The 19,362-nt window shown below is 32.5% G+C and overlaps 2 protein-coding genes across 2 annotated transcripts; one reads left to right on the top strand and one right to left on the bottom strand.

Annotated features, from left to right (window-relative positions):
* Positions 1-10,298: 10,298 nt before the first annotated feature.
* Positions 10,299-12,277, bottom strand: LOC129906047 (enolase). Its single transcript, XM_055981669.1, has 2 exons — positions 12,124-12,277; positions 10,299-11,759 (listed from the first exon to the last, which is right to left on the bottom strand). The coding sequence occupies exon 2, from the start codon at positions 11,753-11,755 to the stop codon at positions 10,454-10,456; it is 1,302 nt and encodes a 433-aa protein (XP_055837644.1). The 5' UTR covers positions 11,756-11,759; positions 12,124-12,277; the 3' UTR covers positions 10,299-10,453.
* Positions 12,278-15,540: 3,263 nt separating this feature from the next.
* Positions 15,541-16,398, top strand: LOC129906051 (exosome complex component RRP40). Its single transcript, XM_055981681.1, has one exon. It carries the CDS (start codon positions 15,669-15,671, stop codon positions 16,356-16,358), a length of 690 nt encoding a protein of 229 aa, XP_055837656.1. The 5' UTR covers positions 15,541-15,668; the 3' UTR covers positions 16,359-16,398.
* Positions 16,399-19,362: the final 2,964 nt, after the last annotated feature.

Here is a 19,362-nt window from a genome sequence, read left to right as displayed (position 1 = left end):
ATATGCAGCACTAAATAATTTGTTTTTGTATTTTAGTGATTTGATTACCTATACGAAAATCTCCCTTAAAATCACTACCAATTTTGCATCGTTGCAGAAGCTGTCGATGAAGTTTGTATAAAGGAAAACAAAAATTGTTTGGTCCATTACAAAGAGTTTTTATCTCTTTGACCATTTCCTTAAGTACTATGTTAACACCTTAAAATGCTCTTTTAAGAACCCTTTAAATACCAAGTACTTATGCAGGGTTTTTGGTGCCGAGACTAAACTATGCTTTTTCAAAGGGTTTCGGTGGCCGAACTCGAAATATTACCCTTAAATCTATTTAAATTTTTCAGACATCTTTTCTACTGTCCGAGATATCTTCAGTTGCTTATTACCCACTTTTGTTCTATGTTAACCTTAAATCCAGTATGTAAGCGAAAATAAATGTATCGATTTTTTCAGAGACTGTAGTACCTACCAACGCCAGGAAATAACCTCGAAAACTGGTAAAAAGCGGGATTTTCGATTTTCTAACGGGAATATCTCAAAAACGCGATGTGATAGAATTTTTCTGAGTTCGGATTCGAGCTCAGCATATAAAAAACCTTTAGAAAAGTATATCTTGTCTTTCTGTAACAAAAACCTTGTTGGCCATACTCAAAATAAAAAAAATGCAATTATACTTTTGCAATGGAAGAAAAACTTGTTTTTATTTCTAAAAATTATAAGAGAAAGTAACGGGACATTTTGTTCTTCTCAATATTCTTGTTTTTTGATCCCCTTTAATAAAAAAATAGTAGGGTGTCGCTGCAATACGTAAATAGCATTTTTATAAATAGCATTTTTATATATGGTGCGATTATACTTTTGCAAAGCATTGTATTTACAACATTTCGTTATTCTTTTGTTTCAAATTATAAAATTAAACAATTTCAGTTTATTGTTAAATATCAAAGTGAAGTATAACACTGGTCAACAAAATTAAACTTCTTTTTTGTTACAGAAACCAGGGTATACTCTTCTATAGGTTTTTTGTGTGCTGAGCTCGAAACCGAAGTCAGAAAAATTCGATCACATCAAGTTTTTGAGATATTCCCGTTAGAAAATCGAAAATGCCGCTTTTTACCAGTTTTCAGGGTTATTTTTTAGCGTTTACTTATTCTTTTTTAAATTGAATTTGTAACAGTTTCTAAAAGTTTTGTCTCTCTAAATCCGTTTAAATCTTTTAAATATCTATTTTCTTCCTCGAGAAATCATAACTTGAAATCAAAGTGCTTGGGGCTTCGCTTTCAAATTTTGACACAATTCTGTTAGAAACTGTTACAAATTTAATTTAAAAAAAAATAAGTAAACGCTGAAAAATAACTTTGAAAACTGGTAAAAATCGGCATTTTCAATTTTCTATCGGGAATATCTCCAAAACGTGATGTGATAGAATTTTTCTGACTTCGGATTCGAGCTCAGCCTGTAGAAAAGTATACCCTGGTTTCTGTAACAAAAACCTTGTTGACCAGTGTAATTAGCTCATGTCAAACAACTTGGATTATTTAAAATTTTGGTTTTTAAGTATTGCTAATTTCATTTAGAACTCAATAGATAGAATGTACCTGTCAATTTTCTGCTACAAAATTTCAGTGCAAGAAAAAGTCCATTTTTCAATGTTTTATATATTAAATTGTTCCAAATAATTTTTTTTATAAAGCCTTAGATTGGTTAAAATTTCTTTCTTAAAAAAAATTTTCTTGCTCGCTAACACTCGCAATTTATATCAACCAACTTATCACTCTTTGTACCTACAAAACTAGAGATGCCGCTGAATATTCGGCCATTTTTAAATTACGTTTACCGTAAGCAGGGCTTTTTTAAACTTTTAACTACGAATTCCTCTCCTAAAAATACTTAAAAAGGATATTGGCAAATTTTCGCTTCTACACAGTTCAAATGACTATTTGATTTAGCGGGATTTAGAATCGACTGCAGTTACATATAGTTGATACAAAGTATTGTGATTTCTAAAAAAAAATTTGTTTGGTCTGAGCTAACCCCCCCTGAAATGAAATCCTAGCTACGGCTATGGTCACTCCCACCGTATTTAACGACTCCAAACCACTAGATAATTTAAAATTCTAACAAAATTTAAAATTCTAACACAACTAACACTAACAAAATTCTAACAAAATTTATAAATAACCTACCTAAAACTAAAAGTGGACCCAGTGGTTCGTTACTCTCTCTCATCAACCTAGTATAGGTACCTACCAGACAACCCTAACCCTATTACGGATGCCAACTACCTATCATCATTCTTAACGATTAAGGGTCATTTGCTGAATGGTAACTTTAATAATTTATGTTGAACATAAACTCTTATTCTCTACTTTTTCCTCTGCCTAAACTGTCACAGAAAGATTTATGTTGAACTTAAATGCTTAAGTTTCGATTCACTAAAACTTTTATAAAATGATTAATTTTTTAATATTTAATTTGAACTTTTATCAATTTATTTATCACTTGAATCATTAAACAAGAGCATTAACTATATAAGTACCTACACACCTAACTAGGTACCTTCATGCTACATCTCATTCTGTTCAGCATAAAAAAATCAAATCACAAAATCCCTTTCGCGTTGACAGAAAAGAATTACCTACCTACCTATGCTATGTACCTACCTACCTACAATCAACCAAACCAATTGAATCAAAATCTTTGCACATAGGTACCTATCTTTCCCTCTCTGCCTCTCTTCTCATTATCCTAATATACCCACACACTTGCCACCATACGTCACCGAATTAAAAAAAAACCTAAACCATAAACAAACAAACCCCATATTCATAAAAAGAATAATTGCAATAATCCAATCAACAACAGGTAAGTAGGTATATCCCTTTGTATATAATGTTTTATGTACCCATATAATTTTCTGCATGCCAAAAAAAAAGCAAGAATAAAGATCTTGGCACATTTTTCTCTCCCTCGCTCTATACCTATATACACAATAGACACCAAACCATACGTCTCGAATGATTTTTTTCTAAACCACACACCCCAAAATCATAAAAAAATATTTGCAATAACCCACATAGGAAGGAAAACAATGCAAAAAAATCAGTATATCCCTACTTATATACATATGTTACCTCTCATTTTGTTCATGCAAAAAAAAGCAAGAATAAAGATCTTGACACATTTTTTTCTCCCTCGCTCTATATAGTTATACTTAATACACCATACGTCTTTCCTTCCCACGAAAACCACCTAGACCACACACCCTAAATTCATAAAAAAGCCGTAAGGTACATAATCACATCCTATATAGAAGATAAAAAAAACTATGTCCCTACCTACTTCTCATTCCCTTCATAAAAAAACACACAAAAAAATTGCAAAAAACCAAACACCCTTCGCACATATCAATCAACGCAAAATTCCGTCTAAAAAAAAATAAACCTAAACCTCAAAAATAAAAAATAAATAAAGAAAAACAACCACCAAATAGAAGTCCTTCCAAAAAAGGAGGAGTCAAATAGAATGAACTAAAAATGAATTTGTTCGAATCAAACCGTATGATCATGATCAGTTGCGTCATGATAGGTTGCTCATGATAACTTGTCGTATGATGTCTCATGATAGCTTGTCCCATGATAACCTGGGGTGACCCCCGTGTAATAGCTGACTATTACACGAAGCCTGAAGAGTAGGCTTGACTCTTTTTTCTAATTTTCTTTTGATAATCATTCTGTGAGGCGCGTACTATTACATTATGCCTCTTGAAGCACCATGAAGCGACCGAAAAAACAAATCTAGTCAAAATTGTAGAGGCATCAAAATTTGAATGCAGCAATGCAGGATAATTAAAAGAGGCTTGCCCTATTAACAATTTTGCTTCTATAATGCGTTACAGAAGCAACAATTGCATCTGTAAAGCTTTATAGAACCATAATTGTTTGTCGGGTGACTATGTGTTTTGTCTTGTATAGCTTTCCACACGCCAGCAGTTTTGAAAAATACGTTTTGATCAATACCTCGAAAACACTCATCTTACAGAAAATTTGCAAGGACGTTTTTGACACTAATTTATATTATTTTTCTTTTTTAAATTCACAATTTTCCTATAGAATGAATACTTTTTTAATTAAAGAGCCAAACAATTAATACGTGCTTTTAATTTTTATTTTTTACTCCCCAAGTGCCTGGCTACACAGTGATTTTTCAATCGATTGAAAAATCACATGCGGTGGCTACACAGTGTTGTGCCCAATCACGTTCCACTTTTACATTTTCTAGGAACAAAAGTCAAAAAGGAGGAACAATTTAGCAATGGAACTGTACTACCCTCAGAAAATTCAGTTCCCTTCGTGAGCATCTTCCCCCTTCACTCCTCATCCCTCTTGCCAACAAAGTCAGCTATTACATGAAGCCTCAAGAGGCGCGCCTCTTTTCAAAACCAATGAGTGCAAAAGAGAAAGAAGATAAACAAAAAATTATCCGACCGGAGAGTCGTGGGCCAAAATTTCGAGACTCTTTTTGACGTTTCTTTTTCCACTCTTTCTTTTTTCAACATTCCCTTTCATTTCTTTTTGCTTCTTATTGGAATACAACAACAACAATACTGAAATCAAAAAAGAAATGTCAAATTTGAGTCTTTGACTCAAGAGGCATCGTGTAATAGTACGCGCCTCACAGAATGATTATCAAAAGAAAAATCAAAAAAAGAGTCAAGCCTCTTGAGGCTTCATGTAATAGCGGACAAACTCACTGCTTAGGCTATTGAAAAATCACCGTGTAGCCAGGCACTTTAGAATGGTGGTAAATGAACAGATCTTTCCAATGGAATAAAATCTCACGTTATTGGGTGCGTTCACGTACCGATCCAAGGGTATCCGGATACCTTTGTGTTGTTGTAATCCCATATAAAATCTCAGCTGATTGTTCAGCTGTGTTGACAAGCAAAAACATCCAAAGGTATCCTAAAAATTTCTGGATTCTCGTGTATCTTATGGGAGATTTGATGAACAGCTGATTCGTGTTCACAAACGTATCGGATATTTAGGTATCTTGGATAGGGTATCTGTCCGTATGTGAACGCACCCATTTACAACAACAACAAAATTTTCACTGAATATACCGACGAAATCGAATCCGGATACTCAACTATCATTAGTGTGCATATTCTGTGGCAATTATTGACAACACAAATTTTTATAAAAATCAAAAGCAAAAACGAAAACATTACATAGATTATTATTATTTTTAATTATAATTAAAATGTCCGATGTCAAATCCTCATCTACAACAAACAAAACACAAAAATGTATTCTTAATTGTAAGAATGTCACTAAACTATATAGTTTCCCCGAAAACTGGGAAGCCGCCAAAGAATGGTTAAAAATCTTACAACTCGATATACCATCGAATCGCTCCAAGACAAATTCCATGTATCTTTGTGCCAATCATTTCTCATCACGCCAATTAACAAATAGTAGAAATATTGCACCATCTTTTCCCGATAGAAATATACCTGGAAAAGAAGATGCAACCGAAAGTGATACCGAACCAAACAACATTACAAAGAATCCTACCAAATCTAGCCAATGTACAATGATTACTTCAAAATCAAGTAAATGTTATCTCAAATGTAAAACCTATAAGATGCTTCATAAATTCCCCCAAGATTTGCCATCATACAAAATATGGATCAAAAAATTAGGCTTGCCAGAAACAAGCAGATTGTCTCGCAGAGCGACACTTTGTGACAATCACTTTTCGCCAGCAATGAGAGGCTTGAAAACCATTACCAAATGTGCAGTTCCAGACATGAATTTACCCTCGCAATGTACTTTTATTGATGAGCTTGAAAATGCATCAGTAAAACCTGTATCTTTAAATGGTGATGGACCTACAACATCGGAAAACATTGTAAGTCCGCCTAATAATTCAAATAGCGTTGTCAACTCTTTAGGTCATAAGAATCATTCATTCACATCGAGTGTAGCATCAAGGGCAGAAGTTATCTTCCCAGAAAACTATAAAAACGGTTTATTTGAGTGTGTTCTCAAATGTAAAGACAGTAAAACTTTATATCGATTTCCAAACGTTGAATCCCGCCGTCAATTGTGGCTAAGTCAAATAGGACTTACCCATTGTCTGTGTAGCACGAGAATCTGCAATCGACATTTTTCCGAGAAAATGATATCAAATAAAAGACTTACAAACACATCGTTTCCTGATATAAATCTTCCTTTAACAGAGCCCCTAATTAAAGTTGCATCTTTACCCTTACAAAATCAACCTCCTCCTAAAGTACAAGAACTGCCACAATACGTTTGTGTTCTGACTGTATTCACCCACAATAAAAAAATTAAACAATTGTTAGCAAATGAGACCAAGTATCTGGAATATACGACTGATAAGAAAGTTCCAAAACGAGAACGTGGTATTCAAGTAGATTTCAGCGAATCAGTCCAAAAAGTTGATGTAGGAGTTTTAGCAGATGATGACTTTAGTGATGAAGAGGACGATATTGTTGAAAATATCAACTTCAATGAACAGCAACCGAAATTAATCAAAAATAAGCCTCAAGTTTATATATCAAAAAGCAAAGATATGTTTGAGTGTCTCAAATGTGGAGAAATATCACTCGGCGAAGAATCGAATATAAAACATTTGAATTTACACAACGAATTGAATGTTTTGTGTTTTTATTGTGGGCGATTGTTTTCAAATTCGTTCAAGTTAAAAAAACACGAAAAAAAGATGCATAGTATAGAAGTTAAACAATTGTTGAGATGTCCTAGAGAACATTGCCATAAGGCATTCCATTCGAGAAAGTATCTTGATCAGCATTTAGATGACCATACTCTACCGACGAAACATTATTGTATTCATTGTGGGAGGTTGTTTTTTTCATCGTTAAAATTGCATTGTCATCTTTTGGCATGTAAAATGAGATCGAGGAGATCTAGAATTAAGTGAAAATGATTGATGGTTAAAGGTTTTAATAAATATTTTGTAAAAAAATAACAAACAAATTTTCTTTTTTTGATCCATTAGACTACGAATGAGGGATACACTTTGCGTCAACTGAATAAGCACACATTTTTTTAGAGTTTTCCAACTGCTGGTAAAATAATATTTCCTTGCAGTCAAGTTATTGTCTAAGATGTTAGAAGAAGCAACCGAAAAGTTATATTCAAAAAGCGTGGTAAGTTTTTCTCTGAATCCCTTTTAAAATCATTCCATATCAAAAAATAGAGTTTAACTTTGGGTCAATTGAATAAACATAAAAAGGTATAAAAGTTGTCCGTTAAACGAATTGAAATTTATTTTTTCTTGTATTTAATAATATATCTAATGACCGATTTCATTAACATTTAAAAGGATTTGAAAAAAAAAACGCCAATTGAGGACGTAAAACTTTATGAAATTTGCCATTAGTATTTTTAATCTTTAAAACACATAACAATATTAATTAAATTAATCTTAAATTGTTAATCATTTAATCGTTAAATAATTACATTTAATGACTTTTATTCAAGAAGGCTGATAATAACTTTTATACATAGATACAAAAATTACAATTTATAGAAAAATATATGAAGATGTGGTAACAATCATTTAAATATCTTATTATGTCGAAAGCAAGCTTTTTTGGATAAGCATTATCACATTGGTGATGTGTACGTCAGTAAAATAGAACCGTATGTTAGGTATCGCATTGTATGCAATTAATCAAAATGTCTCTACAGTTGTTAAATAATTGGTATTTAGTCCTACCCTGCATCAATTTAAAATACCACTTTGTAGAAAATATTAATCTAAAATAAAAATTTGATTGTTCAATTTTTGTATATCAATTTTTTTCAGAATTTTATTTTGTTGAAATTGAATCAGTGGTTTGAAAGAAATTTAAACAAAACGTTCCGTACCATTTCTAATGATTTTCGAAGCAACAACTTACTATCAAAAAATAGACCTTGTAAACATTTGAATTTTTTCATCAAAATCCTTTGAATCGTTTTGAGAAAATTAAACTTTTGCTCAAAAGTTCTTACGAGGCCCTTTCATAGCCATCGATATTTAATTTTTAAATGAATGTTTTTAATAAATAGGTTTTGAAAAAAAAAGTCTCAAACATAAATAAAAAAATTTAAAAAAAAGTTAAAAAATAGTTTTTTTTTTTTCAAAATCTTACATAATTAAGTGCATACATTTTTTTAATTCTCTTATAAATTTTGAGTTGAACACCGAAAACTAAAAGCTAAAATCTTTCTATCTTTCTAGTTTTTTCATCGACCATAACGGTTTTCGTTTTTTTGTTTTGTCAAATAAAAGTGAACATTTTAATATCAAAGTTAAGTGATACAAAATTGTCTCCACATGTAAAATTTGAATTGAACTTGACCTTTATTTCAACATTTAAACGTAATTGTGAGCTTTTTATTGGATTTTAACGTGAGATTACATATATAAAATAATTAAAACATGTTTTACCCAGCCTTTCTCCAAATCGTTTTTGAGGGAGGGGGGTATTTAAAAAAATTTTATGAGTTTGCTAAAAAGTTAACTGCAACGTTACTTTTTTCCATCGCCTAAGTTATTGTACTTTTGTCGAAAAAAATACACAGAAATGTATGATTTGAAGACTATACAGTGGTATGGTATAGTAAACATTTTATATTTGTTATCAACGATTGATAACTTTTCAAGCCATGTAGGTCTATTTTAATCGATGTTTTTTTTCATGTTTTTTTTAGCAATCTCCTTTAGAAAGTACTTAAAAATAAGCAAATTTTGATACCTCTTTCGATAAAATAGAAGCAAAAATAAAAACAAACTAATAAACGATAGCGATATAATAATATACATTAGGCTGTGTCACTATTGTATGGCGGAAAAAAAGTACTCTAATTTTTAAATCTAACAGTGGTCAAAAGTTGTATAAGGGTTTGAGGTTTATGAATATGTTAAAAAAAAATCGTCTTTGTCTCGCTCAAATCGGTTGAAGTTGAAAAAAAAACTTAATTATTCTAAAAAAATGTACCTAATTTTTTTACCGATATCTCCGAATTTTGAATGTAAAAATAGTCCTGCCTTTTATCTATATACCGTATAAATTTTATTTATCTATCTATATTAAAATAAAAAAGATATTAATAAAAAACTATTGAAAACGGTCAAAATGTTGTGCAAAAATAATTCTTTTTCCGGTTTTTCTGTCAAATATTATTTTTTAAATCTAAGTTTTTGCTCATGCAAATCCTGTAAGTTTGAGATTTTTTGAATTCTTTGAAAAGTTCTCAAAAATAAGAAACTAACTGAAAAAAAATACTAAAAAAATAGGTGTTTTTCATAAAATTATATTTCGAATGTCTCTTTTATTTGTTTTAAAAAACCGTTCATAACTTGGTTTGGAATTTTCATTGTTTACATATGAATTTCTTGTATTTAAATTCTTAATCGAGTAAAACAACTTTACTTTTCGGCCTTTCTAAAGTAACGGAGAAGACATATTGACCTTGTTTCCAGTCTATCTCGTTGAAGAAGCAATCTTTTTTCTTGATACTTGGTAGGTCTTAAGGGCTCATGATAAGGATGATGTTCTAGAATTTCCACGAAAAAACTACTTAAATGTAGCCAAATTATTCACAGATAAAGTTACCGCGTACAAGTCTTCTCCGTTACCGCCTTTGTTTGTTAATAATTTAGCTATTTTGAATTAGTTTTTCTTAAAACTTCAACTTTATCATAAGCCCTTAAGACCCACCAAGTTGTATAGCTTTTTCAACGAGATAAACTGGGTAATAAGAGTGAAATGTCCTAAAAATGCAAATGGAATGGCCGTTTTCTCATTTGACAAGTGGAGTGGCTGATACAAAAAAAAAACATAATAGGTCTGTTCTAAACTTTTTCTGCACTAAATTAGGAAGTCTGTAGAACTTAATTTTGATAAGCAATGCAAATCTTAAAAGCTATTTCATTTGAAAATTCCATAGTTAAGCACTTTGACATACCCTAATAAACATACCGTTTTCCTTCCAAATGCGCCACGAGGTTCACCAACGTTACAATGATATATACATACAATTCCTAAGAACACCAAAAAATGTATGCTATCACTCAAATGTCAAAACTGCTATGGGTGGGGCTCTTCCTGTAAATAAAACTTTTCCAAATAGAAAAAATAATTTCATCTTTTTTTGTTTTGTTTTTTTTTTTTTTATTGGTGAACTTAAACGCTTATGTCTAACAGCAACAACAATTAACGATATCTAATTTGAAAAAAGCAAAAAAATGTCTTTACATTAGAGTGCCTCCTTCATTATGAATATAAATTTGTTTCACATTAAATGTTGCACCATCATCGATGGAATTACAATACAAATATTTCTTTTTTTTTTAAATAAAATAATAAAACTTAAATTTTGTGAGATGCTCGACCATATTTAAATCAATCTCCCCCACTTTACTGTGGCTTACGGAAAGATTTGCCAGCATATTTGGCAGCAGCTCCCAATTCCTCCTCAATGCGGAGAATTTGGTTATACTTGGCCAAACGTTCCGATCGGCATGGAGCTCCAGTCTTAATCTGGCCAGTGCTCAAACCAACAACCAAATCAGCGATAAAGGTATCCTCAGTCTCACCAGACCTATGAGAAACCATAGTACCCCAGCCATTGCTCTTGGCCAACAAATGAGCCTTAATAGATTCGGTAACAGTACCGATTTGGTTAACCTTCAACAACAAACAGTTGCAGGCCTTCTTCTCAACGGCAGTAGCAATACGCTTAGGATTGGTCACAGTCAAATCATCACCGACAATTTGAATTGGAGTTGTGGCAGTAATTTTGCTCCATGCATCCCAATGGTCCTGGTCAAAGGGATCCTCAATACTAACAATTGGGAACTCCTTAACGAAACCAAGATACAAGTCGGTAAGTTTCTCTGGCGACAACCACAATGCCTTGTCACTGGCTGGATTCTTAAAGTCCAAATCGTAGACTCCATCTTTGTGGAATTCAGAAGCAGCAACATCCATGCCGATTTCGACCTTGCCAGTGTATCCGCCCTTGGCGATGGCATCTTGAATCAAAATCAAAGCTTCCTTGTTCTCTTGAATGTTGGGTGCGAAACCACCCTCATCACCGACAGCGGTAGCATCCAAACCGAATTTGTCCTTGATGACCTTCTTCAAGTGATGGTACACCTCGGAGCCAATTTTCATGGCTTCGGTGAAGGATGATGCTCCAGTTGGCAAGATCATGAACTCTTGCATGGCCAATTTGTTGCCAGCGTGGGAGCCACCGTTGATGACATTGAAAGCGGGAACAGGCAAAATGATGTCCTTGTTTCCGGCCAAGTCGGCAATGTGTTTGTACAATGGAATGCCTTTCTTGGCTGCTCCAGCTTTGCACACGGCAAGGGAGATACCCAAAATGGCGTTGGCACCGAATTTGGACTTGTTTTCGGTTCCGTCCAACTTGAGCATGAAGTTGTCGATGTCTTCTTGCTGAGTGACTTCTAAGCCAGCTTTAATGACTTCGGGGGCAAGAGATTTGTTGATGTGATCGACGGCCTTCTTGACACCTTTGCCATGGTAGTTGTTCTTCTCTTCATCACGGAGTTCGAGGGCCTCATGGACACCAGTGGAAGCACCGGATGGAACAGCGGCACGGAAAAGTCCCAATTCAGTGGTAAGATCAACTTCCACTGTTGGGTTGCCACGTGAGTCAAAGATTTGACGAGCTAAGATTGACTTGATTGGCATTTTCCTGAAATGGGGAAGGAAAACAAAAAAAATGTGTTAATTTTCTCCATAAGTCATCAGCAGACTCCATTTGACCTCTATTTGATAAGTAAAGGTCATACAAATTCGCCGGTGCATTTGCAAAATTTTGTAACAAATAAAAAAGAACAATGAAAATGAAATTTATAATCTTTACTGATTTGGTATGTTGCCAAGATAAAAAAAAAAGAAAATAAACAAAATTTATTATTGCACAACAGCATAAAATTGAAATTTAATCAAATGAGTATTTAGCAGGAAAAGAAAAAAAATGGATTCCAAGTTATAAGAAAAATTGCAAATAATTACCGGAAACACTAAAAAATTTTTAATTTTTTTTTTAAACTTACGTTAACAAATTAATTGTATTGGTTTAATTAAAAACAATTTAAATAGTTTTTTGTATCTTTTTTGAACTTTTCCACAGAGATTTTATCCCAACCGGATTTTTTCTCTTGAGTAGACCAACGGGAACGGCGAACGACTGTCTCAGATTTTTCGTTATCTCCATTTTGCATAGCAAAAATTATTCAATTCGCCGCACTTATACATTGATGTGGGATGACCTTCCACAAGGTGAAAAAATGACAATTTATTTAAGCTTTTCTATCCACAAAAGCTTTTTTTTTGTGAAAATTGGAACTTGAGACTGAATTCTTTTATAGAGCTTTTTAATGAATACATTCAGTGGTGAACCAATAAATAAAATGGAAATCAATGAATTTTTTTTTATTCATTTTATAATAACCTCTATAACGGCCATATTATTCACTAGTTTAAAAAATACATCTGGATGTAAAATTGTCAAATGTCAAAAATAAATCCAAATCCAAAATAGTTATCCCAATTTTAACTATGAAAATAGTTAAAAATTATCATTTTTTTCTCTGTGAGATAATGAATATTATGGATTTGGATTTATTTTTGACCTTTCAATTTCTTTACATCCGATGTATTTTTTAAACTAGTGAATAATATGGCCGTAAGGCATTATACATCCAACGCAAGTGATAGTTTCCTTGAGCTTCGCTCAAATGTTTCTTCTTTTTATAAAACAACTTTTTTTAATTTTGATCAATTTTCTTGATTAAATTTAATGGCTCCATTATTCCAGAGTTTTTCCAGATTTGATTTTCTTCACTTTCAGTTAAATTTAATGTGCCGGCCTACACGGTGATTTTTCAATCGCCTAATAGGTCAGGTTGTGGACAAGAGGGGTGAGGATTTCCCTCTTTTTGACGTTTGTTTCTAGAAAATGTGAATTGGAACGTGATCACAACACTGATGTGTAGCCAAGGCCCAATAGTCTTAGTGCCAGTTGTACAAACGTGGATTAGCCTTGGTTCAGGAATTTAACCCACCGATTTTGGCGGATTAGCTGCGGGTCAACTTCGGTTCAAGCATGAATGTGACTGTTTCTACATATATGTCAGCTATTACATGAAGCCTCAAGAGGCTTGACTCTTTTTTCGAATTTTCTTTTGATAATCATTCTGTGAGGCGCGTACTATTACACGATGCCTCTTGAATCAAAGACTCAAATTTGACATTTCTTTTTTGATTTCAGTATTGTTGTTGTTGTATTCCACCAAGAAGCAAAAAGAAATGAAAGGGAATGTTGAAAAAAGAAAGAGTGGAAAAAGAAACGTCAAAAAAGAGTCTCGGAATTTTGGCCCACGACTCTCCGGTCGGATAATTTTTTGTTTTATCTTCTTTCTCTTTTGCACTCATTGGTTTTGAAAAGAGGCGCGCCTCTTGAGGCTTCATGTAATAGCTGACTATGAACCTTGAACCAGTGCTAAACTTCAGCCTTGCTACCGATTTCAGAAGATAAAAGTTGCAGATCCACGGATTAAATATTTGTACAACTGGCCCTTATTGTTAGAGAAACTACAATTAACGATAACTGCGGTATTAGTTAAAATTGCACTCGAAAGTTCCATTAACGCTTCAAAAAAATATCTAGGGACAAAGGATTTTCCAATTGTTTGAATGGGAAAATTGGAAGTTTGAATGGAAAAGGGGAAGTGCATTTTTTAATGGGACTTTAAATCTAACTGGGTTCCAATAATCGTGAAGAAACCCAAATTATAACTGCAAATTTAAAAGGTTCTGTTAAATTTAATGGCTACTTAAGTAAATGGTAATTAAAACAAACAAGAAAATGGTCCTTAACAAGCTGGTTGTGTTAGTTGGAAAATAGTTAAAGGAAACTTGAAACTTCACATGCATGCAATCAAGTTTCAAAAAAAAGATCATCCTTTTACCGTTATATCTGTACGCAGCTGAAGCGAAACGAAAAATTTTGAAGTCTCCAAGTCAACAGCGGACATGTTAACGAAAAAATACCATCGGGTCCTGTGCATTTTTCTTTACTCCAAGAGCAGAGTGGTGACGGTTTTTTCACTATTCATTCATTTATTTCTTTCTTTAAAATTTATTTTCTGTTGATTTTAAATTAATTTTGATTTTTTTTTATTATGACTTTTGACAGAATACTCGACGTTTTTTTTCGTTAAAGCCTGGTACGTATGCTGATGTGAAACGAAAGTTTCCATACAAAATTTCGTTAGCGAAATCTTGAACTATTTTTTTTTTCTGGCTATCGCAATTGTTTTGTGATAAAGAGTATACAAATTATATTTTAGACCAAAAAATAAGCTTTCTGCATCATTTGTTTTAATTGTTCATCCCAAAAAACTATACAAAAATGCGTTTGAAAATTTTCACTTTTGTACTTTTTCACTTTTTGAGCCAATGTAGTTAAGCCTTTACAAAATTATTTTCTATTGATTTTTCTTGATTTTAAATTAATTTTGAATTTTTTTATTTTGACTTTGACAGAATACTTGATGATATTTTTTCGTTAACGAAATCTTAAACGAAATTAAATTTGTTTTTGGTTTAAACTTATTTTCTGGTGTTTTTTCTTGAATTTTTTTATTTGTATTTTTATTATTTTTACTTTTCTATAATATCCGATGGTATTTTTTTTGTTAACATGTTCGCTGTTGAAGCCTGGTACGCAGCTCGCGCTAAATTTTAGCTCCCATACAAATTATCGATAACTTTTAGCCGAGCTAAAATGGATCCCATACAAATTATCGATAACTTGTATGGGAATTTTATCTCGGCTAAAATTTAGCGCGAACAGCGTACCAGGCTTGACTTTCAAAATTTCGTTCAAGATTTCGTTTCGCTTCAGCTGAGTACTAGGCTTTAAAGCCCAGCTGAAGCGAAACGAACAATTTTGAAGACTCCCAAGTCCAAAGTCAACAGCGGACATGTTTACAAAAAAATACCATCGGATATTATATCAAAGTAAAAATAGGTAATAAAAATACAAATTTAAAAAATTCAAGAAAAAACACCAGAAAATAAGTTTAAAGCAAATGTTACACTTTTGCAACGATACAAGACCATTTCCAGGAATTACCCAATCAGAAATACATTTTTGTGCATTCTCCTTTGAGAGATTTTAACCATTTTAGTCTGGTACGCAGATCGAACTAAATTTTAGCCGAGATAAAATTCGCATACAAGTTATCGATAATTTGTATGGAATGCATTTTAGCTCAGCTAAAATTTGTCGATAAATTTGTATGGGAGCTAAAATTTATCTCGAACTGCGTGACAGGCTTTTGCTTCAAAAAGTTTTTAAACCAGTGTTAACACAGTCTCAATACAAATCAAAATTACTGCAGCCTGGAACGCACTCTTTGTGGAATTATTATTTTCATAAACGTCAGATTCCGTTAAAAGTTTTGACATAACAAAATACAAAAAGTTGTTTTGGTTTTCTTCACATGTGCGAACATTTCTACTATTTTTAAAACAAAAATCCTTTAAATTATTAATAAATATTAAAGACTTTTTAAATAAAAATCACAACATAATGGCTCTCATTGTAATGCCCGGTGAACGGATAACCGAAGCTGAAGAACTGGCAAAAACAAAGAAAGTAGTCCTAGGACCGGGACTTCGTCGTCTGGATGACAAAGTTGTTGCCTGCAAAGCAGGAACTCTTTGTAAAAAAGATACAAATATGTTTTGGGTAGATAGCTACCAGAAACGATATGTTCCAGTTCGAGGAGAAGCTGTCATAGGTGTTGTCACCGCAAAAGCTGGTGATATTTTCAGAGTTGATATTGGCGCTCACGAAAATGCAGCTCTATCATATTTGGCTTTTGAAGCAGCCACTAAAAAGAATCGACCAGATGTGAATGTAGGAGATTTGCTTTATGCCCGCCTTATTGTTGCCAGTCGAGACTTGGAACCCGAACTGGTGTGTGTCAATTCAGTTGGTAAAAAGGGTAAATTGGGAGTATTGTCGGATGGATTTGTCTTCAATTGTAGCCTCAATTTGGCCAGAACAATTTTAAGAGAAGACTGCCTATTGCTGCGAGCGCTAACTAAAGAAATGCCATTCGAAATTGCTGTTGGCTTAAATGGACGCATTTGGATTAAGGCAAAGACGATAAAGGAAACAATTGCATTGGGAAATGCAATTCTGGCTGCAGAGTATTCATCAAACGAAGACATTGCAAAAATTTGTGAAAATATAGGAAATATTCTATTTACGTAGTTTAAATTTTTCAATAAAAAATACTGTTTAATTTTTTTAATGTTACGATTTTTGTTCATTTCTATCCCACACAATTGTCATTGCTCTAAAATGTACAAACCATAGGAATTATAAATTTCGCCCCAAAAGATTATGGCCGAGAAAAAAACTTTATATACTCGTTTTCAAATTTTAGTACAAGGTCGTCTGATTCGAAGCGAGTTCCTTATCTTTTACCAAAATGTCTGGGGCCCTACTTTATATCTCGTTCCCAAAGCAAACAAATTCTAAAACGAATATTTGATACTCTATTTCTAAAGCGGATTGAAATCTACTAGTTTCGAAATAAGAATTCCGAAAGTGGAATTTTCGTACCCCGTACCTCGTTTTCGAAAAGCAAAGCATTCGAATACGGAAGTTTGGTTTCTACAACAAATGTGATGGCAGAATGCACAAGAAATATCTCAAAATGTTACTTTTTTGAATGTAAATCTTAGTGATAGTAACAAATTTAGCAGATAAAATGTATTTATAGGGAATCTTGAAGCTAAAATTTACAAAAAAAAAATGTATAATAGGTATGTTGATAGAATTCGCATGTTTGTATACCGAATTGATACATAAAAATATGAGAGTCCATGACCGAAAATCCAGCAATTTATGGAAGAGATTTGTATCAGAAATAAATGTGAAAAAAACGCAGGCCGACGCAAATCCTGCAAAAATTTAATAATTGTCCGTTCAATCCGTTATTAATTTATTTCTGCATTTTAGTGTAATTAAATCTATTTGTCTTGGCTTTATATTAAACTAATTCTATAACTATTATAATAATATCTTACTCAACTCGATTTTTATTTGTTTGGTCACTTGATTTGACAAATCCCATAAGAGTGTGTGAGTTCCAAAAACTAGTTCGTAAGTTGAAATAGTCACTGCTATTATGATTGCAAACTATCAATTGATAGTTGATCAAAATAAATTTCTATATCTTATTATCTAATTTGCAAAAAATGTGAAAACAAAGAAGATGCTAACCGTTACTATTTGAAATGTAATTGAAAAATTTAAAAAAATCACCAGTTTTCCCCCAAATCAAATTTTAAAACACCAAGTTTCAGTACTTATCAGCTATCAGTTGACAATCGTTATATGGGTGAGTATTAAGTACTATTTTTTATTTTCATTTCGAAAGTCTTACAGGGACCAAATCAAAAGCGGAACGAAAGCATTCCCCGCGTTCAACCCAGGCCACCTGAACTTAAGATCTGAATTTTCAAAGGCTCTGATTGGTCAGATTTCATAAAAAGTTAGGTGAAGTTGGCAAACGTGCCAAATGTACTATACACCAAAATTGAACTTTGTGATTTTAATACAAAATATAAATGGATTTGTTTGTATTTCTTTTGTGTTTGGACATTTGTTGCGGTGTTATTGTTATTTGTTATATGATATTACAATGCATATGTAATTAATTATAATTTGTGTTCTTCCTCCACATGTTTATGTGCAGAAATGGAATAATGAAAATAAATGAGGAAATAAAAAAACTTAAGAAGAAGTTGGGGAACAAAGCAAAATTAAACTTACATAAGTGGATAGCAGAAAAGGATTTTATGAATCCAACAAAATGTTTACAAATACTGAAGTGATCTCACAAAAAATATTGATAAATAACTCTTTTATGACAATCACTTGAACTATTTTTATTATCCTAGAAAAATAAATGCTCTTTTTTTTAAAGTCAATCCAAGTAAAGAAAAAAAGTAGATCCTTCGTTAATGTCACCTGAAATTCAGGCGTTCAACGTCACAAAAAATCTGAACTTAAGTTCAGATGGTGCGTTAAAACTGGCCATTTTCGAATAGAATTGACATTTGCAATGAAGTACAGAATAGTGTTTTATCGAAAGTGTTTTAATGAAAGGGACACGTGTCGCAACAGGTGCGAAAGGGTTAAAAGTGAAAACGTTTCAAATAAAAGTCTATTGATTTAGCAAGAAAAAACCACAATAAAAAATCAAATTTTTCTTAAAGTCCTTGTACACTACAGACTTTCAAGGTTAGGAAATAAGTAGGAATTACTTTAGGCAATTGTGTAGCAAAACAAACTTTTTTTCGATCATTCAAACGTTTTGATTGGCCTATACTTAGGGCCAGTTTGTTCACAGTCGATAAACTTTTAATCAAGTATTATTCCATAGAAAAATCCTTGATTAAAAGATAATCGAGTGTGAATAAACCGGCCCTTAATCGTTGTAATGTGCGCACTTTTATACTGATAAAGAGACTGACTAAACAGTCGCGATAGTCGATAATTAATTATTTTTTGACTATAAGCTATCGCGTTAGCCGATTCCACCCCAGAAATACTTTGTTATATTCTAATATTTGATAATAGTTCAGCGAAAACGGGTGATTACCACATCCCCTGAACGGAAAATCCAATTTTTTTTGTTTTTATCTTTTGTATGCACCATAAGACTGTTTAAAATTGCAAGTGCTCCATAATTTTGATGATCTGTCAGTAAGCCAGTTACGATTTTGTGAAACCCTATCGCCCATGTTCCACAATTCGATCGAAAGTGAATTGAAATCACTTTAAAATTTCACGTGAAATGAAGTGGTATGTTCTCCATTTCGATCGATTACGAAAACTTCGAAATTATTTCGAACTGAAGGATCTTCCATTTTTATTTTATTTCTTAAGTGAATTTACTGCATTAAACCAAATATTTGCATTATAATAGCAAATTTTTAAAGAAAAAAATGAAACAAAGTGAATTTAATTCGCTCAGAAAACGTAAATTATTGAAATGCAGAACACCTAATTTCACTTTCGACAAGAGAATTTGCAAAAAGTGAAATGCAGAACGTTTATCTCAGAAATTACTCATCCTAAGTAACTAAAATTGTGTGAGAAGTTTCTAAACTAATGATGTGACATGCGACTAATTTAAGAGATGAACAAAATATACCGGTAAATAGATAAGTCGATGTTTTCCGTTTTATATATATGATTCATA

This window comes from Episyrphus balteatus, chromosome 1 (assembly GCF_945859705.1).
Source record: "Episyrphus balteatus chromosome 1, idEpiBalt1.1, whole genome shotgun sequence".
Classification (NCBI taxonomy): Eukaryota; Metazoa; Arthropoda; class Insecta; order Diptera; family Syrphidae; genus Episyrphus; species Episyrphus balteatus.
The sequence above is the reverse complement of the archived record's forward strand: the minus strand, read 5'-3'. Positions and strand labels throughout refer to the sequence as shown.